The following is an 11,145-nucleotide window of genomic DNA, read 5'->3' as shown; positions in this document are numbered from 1 at the left end:
GCTCTTCATAGGCCTGACCTTTTTCAGGGAGGGTTCGGGCTCTAACTGTACTTCGATGTTGTTTCTCTGAAGAATCTGAATCTAATGAATCCGTCATTTCGTTCTTATCGGCCAATAGATCTCTGCTCGCTTGTCAACTAATTTCATTTTCATAATCAACATGTGTAGGATTGCACTTAAATAGCGAAAAATGTTCTTGAGCATTTAAATTCTCTACGGGAATGTCCATTTTACTTTGATAGTTAAATATGATACGGTAAAATAAGTACTTCTTTAAGTATTAATAATACTACGAACTGTAGATCAATATATCTGCTGGAATATGTCGAACGCTAGAATCGTCCAAAGTTGTTATCTTAAACTGGGATAAAATTACTATGCCAGGACTCAGAGCTCAGAGCGGAGGGGTTGGCGCAGTGGTAAGATCTCTGCCTTCCAACCCTAAGGTCCCGGGTTCCATTCCCGGTTCTGCCGAGACTGGAGTATTTGGCGACCTTCTTTCCCGCTAAAGTTCACTCAGCTTTCCATCCTTCCGAGGTCGGTAAAATGAGTACCAGCATGCATGGACTGCTTAGAAGCGGCTGCAATTTGCGCCTGTATATTCTTCCAGTCCGCTGGGGGTAAATTGATCATTGTAAAGCGCCCTTGAGACGTTAGTGATAAGGGCGCTATATAAATGTACCACTTTACTTTTTTTTACTTTACTCACAAATAAACTTAATTATACCGCGACAAAATATATCTTCCTGGCAAAACAGACCTTACAACCGCAACAGTTCTTAAATGATTACTACGCTTCAGTTCGAGTAAATATAAGTCTCTCCTTGACTTCAACACTTCTTTTAAAAACACTTAAAGAAAAAACTTGTTGAAAACTTGAAGCTGGAAACTTGAAGAAACTTGAGAAAACCTGAAGCTGAAAAAACGTAAACTTCGGCGTTGACTTGCTTCTCTTATGTCAACAAAAAACAACGTAAGTTACTTGCTTGCGAAGAAATGTCGTGATTACTGTCGCCTGAAAAAGCTGCATCATATCTACAAATATGGCATAATTCTACCTCGCGTATCCTGCTAAAGGCTCTTTACGCTCCCTTGGGGGACTTTGGGGGAAGACGATGGAAAGACTCGAAAGGTAATTTAAATACCGGCTTAATATTCTAAAACGCAAAACTGCAAGCAAAAGGCTTCTTATGATAAATCACTTAACGGTCGTTACATATAATGTTGGTGTTCCAGTAGTAGAGACAGAGATTTCAAATCAGTACTGAAGGTGAAGTAGTGCAAAAGAAAATTGGAGTCCAGCCCAGAAAAATCCCCTTCCAGGACATAAGGAAAGAGGCCTTGAGCAGAAACAAAAATTTACTAAAAATCAAAGAAGACAGTTACTACAATCAGTTAACTAAAGAACAACTAAATGAAGAGCTTCAGAAAATACATGAAGAAGTAGGTGATGACATCAACAAAATGAGAAACACACTAAAAACATAGCGTAAAAGGGCACTGACTTGTATGGCATGACCACTCAACCATTGCCAATTATGGTCACATGCTGTTTTGCCTCAGAGAACTTTATGATCCTGCCATTCACTTGACACGACAAGAAATGTTGGAGAAGAAAGGGAAAGATGTAGATGTGCAAGCTACAGTAGAGGAACCACAGCTGTACATTTTAGGCCAAAGCAGATCTGCAGTAGAGGACCAGATGAAATTTATCCCAACACACCAAGATCTCATGGCTTTAAAGAATGCTACAGTGACAGAATCTGGTGTTGAAGTGTGGGATATCATACGATTTATGAATGGGGATAACCCTGCCACTGAAATGGAAGACGGTACTCAGCATGGGGGAAGCTATGGCTGCCCAGGCTGTGATGGTAACATCAACTCCAGCCATAACCTTGCCTATAGATATAGTCTACAAAGAAAGTATAAAACACTAGAGAGCAAAAGGCAACTGGTTCTTTCTGGTCCAGCTGGAAGAAAGAGAAGCTTACACCCTTTTAGAGATATGAAAGTTTATGAGCTGAAAGCTGAGCTACAAGCAAGAGGAAGTTCTGCCAAAGGCAAACAAGATGAATTACAAAAGGAATTGTTCACTATGCTTGGAGGAACAACAAGGCTTCCGCAGCCCTCCTTCACAATAGGGATGTCTCCGTTGAAGAACTCAACTTAAAGAAGTATGAAGTGTTGTTCTTTGAGGCCCTGCACTGTTCCATGAATCACATCAAGAACATATTACAAGAGCTCCCACATCACATCACTGACATTGATACACTCATTAAACTTAAGGAAATTCTTTCCATTCAGTACAGCAAAGATAAACTGAGGGGTGTGGATTACAGAAAAACCTGATCTATGTTACCATTTCCCTTTACCCACTCGCTAATTGCCAGATTAGACTGCTCCTTGTCACCCTTTGTGAAATGATTGAAATCTACTATGCACAAGATGAAGCAAGATCACCCAAGATGATCCTTCGCCTGCATAATCTCTGCTGGAGACATGCAGTTCAATGCATTGAACTGCATGTCTATGCCGCAAAGTGTTGACCCCACCAATTGCTTCGACGTACAGGGAATTGTTTGGCCTGTACTTCCATAGCTGTGTTACCCACTCCAGTCAACTGCTTGGAATAGTTCTCACAGATCTACAAGTGCAGAAATGTTTGAAAGGCTGTTTGAAAATTTTTCAGACATAACAATGAAAACTTGGAGCAAAAGGATTGAAGATTTACCTACAAATGCAATACTACACTTATAAGCAGAGAAAGCAAACAATGGCAGTGACTCTGTTCTCAAGGAGGAAAGAGAAATCAGTAAAATGGCAAAATCACTCCCCAAATTGGCCAACACAGTGATTCTCAAAAGCGAGCTAGAGAAGTATGCGGATGACTGGGCTGCCCAGCTAAAGCTTATTGCCGATTTTCTAAAGCCACTGACAGGGGGTCTGGTGGAAAGAGATGGAAAACCACATTGAATTCTTTGATGGGCCAGAGGCAGCATGCTTCAGACAAGAGCGACCAGACCTACAACACTTTCGTTCAACTTCTATAACAATAGAGCAAGAGCAACTAGAAGACTACTGGGACAAATGCTTACAAGATAGGGTGAAGATCCCTGCAGCAAAACTGAGAGGTGAAAGTGGTATGTGGGAAAGACCCCAAACGTGCTGCTTGGTTGACTTGATGGCAGATTCCAAAACAGGTGACGATAACAGATATGATACTCATATGGAAGTCGGTCCAGAACAAGGGACAGAAGAACTACATGTATCAGACTGCCATGATGAACCTGACCATGAACTATCACAGTATGATGCAGATGAACCTGTCCATCAATGTGACGATGAACTTGTCCATGGTGGTTGTAGTGGCAATGATGACGATGATGATAGAAACGTAGAAGTTACATTGGCTCAAGCGACATAGTAGTAGAAGAACAACCTCAAACACCGACTGAATCACCCACGGAGGCTGACTCAAATATTAGTGGTGAAAGACTTCAAACTAAGTGTGAGACAGTCAAGAATCATAATGAAATAATGGGACATCTACTACAAGACAACAAAAGAAAGAGAGGTGAGAAAGATCAGTCTTCACCCAGTGAGCCACCAACAAAGCAGCAAAAGTCAGATACATTGTTATCGAAGACAGCAAAAGCTATAGAACAAGTTCTGGGATTAACTTGTGAAGAAGTCCAGAAGTTTGAAACAGAATGAGCCCCAAATCTAGATATCACATTGAACGCTACGAAGCACATCTTGTTAAAGTACAAATTCTAATGCTAAAGACATACAAGAAATTATTCAATGACATTCAGACCTGGAAGGAAAATTACAAATCATCAAGCCAAAGATTTATTGGGCTCGTGTGTTCCCGCGTAAGGAATGATGAATGACTGAAGAAATGTGTATTTGAAATGCGGGTTGAAGACGAGAGATTGAAGTAATCCTCACACTTATATCTGGACAATTTAAGACACCCGAAGAACTGTGTGGCTTCATAGCTGAGCTGGTAGATCGCAGAGGTCATGGGTTCGAATCGCGTTGAATTCGCCTGAATTTTTCAGGGGTCTATAAAAGACAATTACTTATGTTGTCCAGATACGTGGGAGGATCACTGTAATCTTTCGAATGAACCCGTACTTTAAAAAGGTAAACATTTCTTTCAGTCAAATGAACCCGCAATGACAAAATAATACACTTTGCATTTCTCTGCATGTGTGCAATCCAGAAATGTTTGGTGCATGTTATTTATTCAGTCCATAATTGAGAGCTACCAAAAACACTGAACCAGCGCAACGTACTTTAAATCCTAAACGGTCTCTACAATGCACTACATTTATGTATTATGCAAGTCAAGTTACGTAACGGTTTTTGAAACGCAACCGGAACCGAAGAATTGTGTTAATTCATGTATCCGATTTTTCTTTCGAATTTCTCCCCAGCTATATAGAGTGCATTGTATTGTATTGGTTAAAAATGACTTTGTTTATTAAAAAATCTTAATCAACGAGAGATTGAGGCTCTATTGTCAGGATGCGGTATTTTTACTAAATAAAATTGGGGACACGAGATATTCGTTGGGGAATGGGGGACTGCCGGGATACGGAATATTTTTTAAATAATTTTTTTAATGAAATAAGTTCATTGATCCTTATAGAACCCCAAAAGGTGAAAAAGTACTTTTAAATGTGATCACGGCATTTGCACTTTCTTAATCGCATATTGAGAGTTTCTATCAAGATCAACCCTTCCTGGTAGAGTATCCGAGAAAAAGCCTTCCCTGGGCCTCCCTATTTCTTTCCTTTTTACTGGGTTGCCAGTATGGCAATCCCAGTCGGAAAATGGGTAATATTTGTTGTTTTTTTAATTTTTATTTATTTTACTTTCTTCCGTGTCATGAAAAGTCTTTCCTGTCCCTGTAGTGTCTTCTGTGCGTATTTTGTTAGGTTTGAGGGGGTTGGGGTAATGCGTAGATTTCTCTGGTGGACATAGGAGGACATTTAATTAACCTGCAATGGCGTCGAAAGTCATTCTAATGCGAATGGCGTTTTAGTGTATCTTATGGAGCTCAAGAATGGAAGGTCAATTGCATAAAAAAGACAGGCAGTGGAAAAAAATTTCTGGAATCTTAAAAGCGACGAATAATGGACTTCGACAACAGTCTTTCGCCCGGAGTTATAGCAATGTGCAAGCCAGCGAGTCATGCGAGTCATGCGAGCCATGGCTGCGAGCCAGCATGGCGAGCCATGCGAGTCAACATGCGAGCCACACAATTATTCAAAGCTAACCGTTTTAAAATGGGTGCTTAGACTTAATAACTGTTTATCAGCGCTTTTTGATATGGGTGCTTAGACTTAAATGCGAAAATCGCATAGTTCGCTGACTCGCAGATTGTCCAGCCTCTTTCGCCCGTAGAGCCGAAATCAAAGTGAGCTGTATTTCTAACATTTTATCACGAGTGCAGTGTTATGTAAAACACTGAAGCCAAATGGAAAATTATCTGGTAACTTATGGGTTCAACAAAGGCAGAGAAGGAATCGAACACCTTAAGTGGATCTGTGATTTCTGTTGTCTGGCAGTCTTCAGGTAAAAAAATAATTGGAAATGTGACAGTCAAGAATTATTTGAAAGAAAGCTTGTCGACTATTTTGTGCTCCATTATTCAAGGAAAAGGTTCTTCAGGAAAGGGTTTGAACCTGAAATTTATTTTGTTGCGAACATGGTAATTTGACACGTTTGAGTTTCTTGTCTCCACGCACGCCATGAAATAGGAAGAGGTTTTTGCTTCTAAGAGCAAATATGTTGTTTGTTTCAATAAGTTTTTCGCTGGAAGAGGTGGCCTTTATGAATTCATCATGTTTTGTAATATGCGAGCTTAACTGTCTTTTGCCTTGTCTTTTACTGTTAACTCCCGGCTTTTACGGTACTTTTTGGTGCAAATGTAAAGCCAAAAAATGTTTTAACCTGGTATCAGATTAGACTGAAAAGAAGAGGAATTATGAAGCGGAAACAAGGTCTTAGTGTGTGCAATAAACCTTTGTTTAGTGCAACTGCAAGACATGCATGAGATGCAGGAAAACGTCCGTCAGAGCAATTTGCAATTAATTTTTTTGTAGACTATTTATTTAAAGAAGAAACGAGTGAATTTTACTCAAGAGCGTGTTTTGTTATCTGTAAACTGAATTTATTACCAAAGGTTAAAAAACTAAAAGACCTCAAAATAGGACAGGACATTACAAAATACTTCAAAGTGTGAACGTGTGAGTAAAAGGGCCTCTGCTTGCACGGCATCTGGGTGACCCCTCAAATGGTGTTAATGACCCCCGACTTGAAAAATTTAACTGGAATGCTGCAGTTCAATACCACACAATTCAGTGCCTTCTGTTTTTCTGTAACACGTACCACAGGCAACCCAATGTACGCTTCACGGAAGCGCATAGTTTCACTTGCATCCACCTTAAATTTTCATGGGTTATGACCGCACGCTGGTTTCGGGGCAGGGAGCCCGTTTCTCGAAAGTCCCGAAACCTTTTCGGGCCCGAAAAGCCATTGATTTGTGAAATTGCGAACCGCTTGTTTTAGAGGGCCGATCTTTTAATATGTTGTCAAGGTAACAAAAAGAAAAATAATTGTGAAGTTTGACGGATTAAGTCCTCTCCGTTCTTGAGATACAAAAGGAATTGTGACACTCTAAAATGCCCGTAAAGTTTCGAGACTTTCGAGAAACGAGTTCCAGTGTCCTTCTTCCCGATCGTGGTGGCCTTAAAACCACTTTACGAAGTCACCGCTTACAGTGTACATCTACAAACGAGACGAAAAACAATATTCACGACTTAAGTCCAAATTCAGGAACTCAAGTCAAATAATTTATTGAGGGTTTACGTTAGGTTCTTGTACAGACTTGAATCTTCAACTTAAGAGAACATTTAAGGACGGTGCCTACTATTGTTATTGCGCATACATTCTGCGCATCTGGAGATACTCGGATTTCCTATCAGTGATGCTTACTGATACCGTGACATTTTTGCGCGGTTTAAAACTATCCCGAGAAAGTATATCTTAGTAAGTAATCTTGGTATCCAAAAAGAAAATTGGGGGTAACCACGCATTTTTGAGAGATAATTAAGCTTCCATTTGATAAAGAACGCCATACATTGCTTTGTATTATAAAGCTTTTTACAAATATTATTCATCAATTATCTTTGAAAAATGCGTGGTTACCCCCAATTTTCTTTTTCGATTTCAATAACACTTGTTAAGATCTACAGTTCCTGCACAATCGTAAACTGGGGCCAAAATACCTTTGAATTGGTAGGCACCGTCCTTAAGAGGAAATCGTAAGCATGGCTCGATTGCTCTGTAATATTCGAGTCATATTATGAATTAAAACGTATTGGATTCCTTGCTTGAGGGTCTCCACAATGCCAAAGCCATCACCAAATAGCACGTACACAATGTACAACTGTACTGAGGACCACGAGGGACAAGTCAAGTAAAGCAATCCATGGCATTCGGCCTAGCAACTGTGATGTTAAATATCGTAGAGGCAATACATCAACAAAGTGTGGCAGAGTCCTTTTGTACTCTTTTGGAAATCACTTGCGGTTATCAGGCCTTGCTATCAGCCAATGTTTCTCCCTCAAGATTCGTTTTACGTGAAAAGATGCCTTCGGAAAGGCAGTTCAAAGCCGCCATTTTCACAGAAGGATTATTGTTACCCTTCCATTTTCATGACTCACGAGTATCGGCCACAATAAGTATGCATGACATTTTGGGAAAGTGTCAAGTCCAACCCTCATGCAGTTGAAGCCGAAGTTATAACTATATTCAATAAAGAAAACTACAGCTCTGCATGGATTACGGGGATCCATTGGATTATGGAGTAACAATTTGTCCATTTACACGGAGAATTCGAAACAATTGTCAGTTGATAAATCAGGATATTTAATCAAGATATTTAATCCACAAATAAATGGACTTCTGAATACTCAGACCACTCACTGAAAACAAGGCCTCAGGATTACTGAACAATTATACGAAATTCACATTATATGTATCGCTGATCCACAGTTCATGTTTTATTTTTGTTGGGTCATTAGTCGATATCGATATTTTCATCACAGGGAGATAGTCAGTGGAATATTGGTTGTTGTCTTTGCAGTAGGAAGATAATCATCCCGATATCTCCCAGCTAATGATGTTGCCAAGACTTTGACCAATGGTATCTCCTCGTAGAATGGAAAGGGCCCTTCACTTATGCTCCCTTTAGTACCCCTGATTAAGCTGAAAAGATCAGTTCCTGTTATTTCCAAAAGATAACGAACAATATTAAAGTAAAACATGGAGAATTGAATCTGCTGGAATGCAGTGTATCCGGAGATAGGAATACTATTCCCTTGAATATCAACTATTATAGATTGTTGGGTTTGGATCTGAGTTTGTGACGAAGCTTCAGGAATATCTCTTTCTCTTAGTCTTGAAGATGGTATGAAGCTTTCATGAAATTGTGCGCTTCCTTTTACCGAGGGCTCTCTAGTTCGTTTTACGCCATTTGTCATCATGACTTCTGTGTTATCCCAATCTTCGTTCCAAGACTGAGTTTTGCGTTGAATAGCCAAAGGACCTTCTTGATTCTTCCCCGCGCTGCCGCCACTTCTTTGAGAGGTGTCCTCCGCTAAAACTGGGTCCAAACATTCAACTCGTTCTTTGTTTTCGGGCTTTAACATCCTGACTACCACGATGCCGGGCTCGTCATCGTCTCCAGAAGAACTAAATGCAAAAAATAACGAAACGCGAGACTTCTTAGTGACGATTTTCAGCGTAAGAAAACATGGCTGAAGGGCGGAAATCGCAGATTTTCTTGGTAGTTATTCAAATACCCCACTGGTAAAGGGTTAGGGACGATCGACGATCCAAAGACGACTGCGTGAGGATATTAGGAAACACACATCATTTCAAGTTCGAAAGGGTTTTAATTATGGCTCTTGGTTCTGCCTACGATTGGCTAAACTGACGAATATGCGAAATCAACCTCGTTCCCATGAATTTTCTTCGTTGAAAATGATGTCCAACAAATTTCGACCTTTAAGTTAAAAACTGAAATAGTGATACTTAGTGGAACTGACTGCCAGTGAGTGTCTAGAACGTGTGTAAATTTCCTGTTCGTGTGCAACAAACATATTTTAACCCTAAATCGGAAACCTAGGCTTCTGCTGTATTGTTTGACAGTAAAAACGTGTTTCTTTGAAGGGCTTGGTGGTCTTATTATCGCTTTTATCAGTTTGTGCGCCTTCTAAGTTCCCGTTTTCACACTTTGCTTGAGGTTTTGTATATCGGGAAATTCACAAGCCTCATCGCCTGCGTGGTTCTTTTTCAATTCGTATCATACTTGGGCCCCGTTTATGTGAGTGGATAAGAGTTTTCGCTGCTACGAGCGTAACTCCCCAAGTTGATTCAACTTAAGTGAGTGTTTACATGACAGAATTGTTTCCCTTTTAAAATCGAGTCCGAGTCAATAACCAGCCGTGCAATACCGGAAAGAGCTCCGTGTTGGAGCTGCACAGCCACCCTGCAATTTCCAGCTGTTTTCACAAAGGATGCTGCTTCTACTCATTTATTAAAAAGACCCGAGGGTTAATTCGTCCGTAATTGAACCCATGACGGTAGCTCCATGCTCTTCTGTAGTAGTCACTGCGGTGCAAACCGGTTGAGAGGGGGGTTTAACTAGAAAACAAGGAGAACTCGTTTCTCACCTTGAGTCAGAACTGAAACATCTTCTGTAAATGCCCACCACAAATATTAAAGCAAATAGTGCCACGATGATAACAAGTAACTTTCTCCAGTTTTCTTTAAGCCATTTGTAAATCGAACTTGCCTTTTCCGCTTGCTTATTCAATACATTAAACCCTTCTCCTGAAACCAAACCAAAGAATGGAACGAAAAAAACAAAATTAGTCGACAAGGTTGACAATATGGTAAACGTTTCTGTACGCTTAAAATGTCCGGGTAAGTGCTAGAATAAGACCATTATTTCAGTCAAAAACGTCGCCACCACTCATGCAGAGGGGTTTGTTGAAATTTATTCTGAGAGCAGGTTAGTCAGTAGACTAGGACCGTGATGGGTGCTACTATACCAATCGAGCGAAGAACAAGCACCAAAGGCGTAGCCAGGATTTTTCAATGGGAGGGTCACACTGTGTAAAACAGAGAGTACTCAGAGTACTCACAAGATTCAAGCGCTTGCGCCACCTGAATATTGTAGGTCATTTGCATAAAAAAAGACTTACAAAGGGGTGGGGGGGGGGGGGCACCCAAGGACCCCCACGGCTACGCCCTGAGCACGACCCAGTATATAAATCTTAGCCTTTAACATGCAAGTTGTTAGTGTCAGCGGCAACTTTTCAAGTTTCTTTTAGCATGTGCGTGAGGAGAACTTTTATTTACAAATGCAGGTGCTCAGAGCCAAACTAGTTAGAACTGCTCGTACGATAAGCTAAATGTCGTTAATAGTGAATGCTTTCTACTTACCGAATGATCGTTTAACGGGGTCTTTCTCCGACCTCTCAGAGGTGTCTGTGCTGTCGACTTCTTTCTCGGCTTCTAGATAACGTAAATCGTTAAAAAGCTTTTCTCGTCATGAATCTTTCAAAATCCAATTAATTTTTGGGAAAGTCAAGTGCATTTAATATCTTCTGATCTCATATCAACATGTTATTCATCAGGTGTTCGCCAGCTAATTAGCCAGTACTTGATTACTGGATGCATTTAAAACCTGGGGAAAACTGAGAGGATTTAACCTAATAAAATAATTTTCAGTCCAGTCCAGTCCTAATCTTCCAGTCCGACAAGAAAATTAATGACTCTGAGGTGGTACTTCGAATACCGTAGCAGATACTTGTTAAGTTTCTGTTCAGCGGTATAGATTCGAATTAATGAGGATTGACACATCTTTAGATGGGTAAGTAGATTCCACGATCGTACCTTTTCCCTCGGTTGGATCACGGACCTCGGACTCAAAGCGGATACGAAGGAGGAGAGGCCGGTTAACTATGCAAATAAGATGTAAAGGAAACTGTCGGAGTAAGACAAATCTTAGCTCTGGCTCCTTTGTTGTGTACTGTATTTCTACCGTTTAGGACTAAA

The 11,145-nt window shown here is 40.4% G+C and overlaps 1 protein-coding gene and 1 pseudogene across 1 annotated transcript in view; one reads left to right on the top strand and one right to left on the bottom strand.

Annotated features, from left to right (window-relative positions):
* Positions 1 to 1,546: 1,546 nt before the first annotated feature.
* Positions 1,547 to 3,427, top strand: LOC138005814 (uncharacterized; annotated as a pseudogene).
* A 4,595-nt stretch (positions 3,428 to 8,022) lies between these two features.
* Positions 8,023 to 11,145, bottom strand: part of LOC138005813 (uncharacterized) — a 5,327-nt gene continuing 2,204 nt past the window's right edge. The window contains exons 2-4 of the mRNA XM_068851993.1: positions 10,531 to 10,602; positions 9,756 to 9,915; positions 8,023 to 8,772 (exon numbers count right to left, since the gene is read on the bottom strand). Of these exons, the coding sequence (XP_068708094.1) occupies positions 8,121 to 8,772; positions 9,756 to 9,915; positions 10,531 to 10,602 (884 nt within the window). The 3' untranslated portion in view covers positions 8,023 to 8,120. The remainder of the gene's footprint in view (positions 8,773 to 9,755; positions 9,916 to 10,530; positions 10,603 to 11,145) is intronic.

Source organism: Montipora foliosa, chromosome 6 (assembly GCF_036669935.1).
Source record: "Montipora foliosa isolate CH-2021 chromosome 6, ASM3666993v2, whole genome shotgun sequence".
Taxonomy (NCBI): domain Eukaryota; kingdom Metazoa; phylum Cnidaria; class Anthozoa; order Scleractinia; family Acroporidae; genus Montipora; species Montipora foliosa.
Note: the sequence above shows the minus strand (reverse complement) of the source record. Positions and strands in the feature narration are given on the sequence as shown.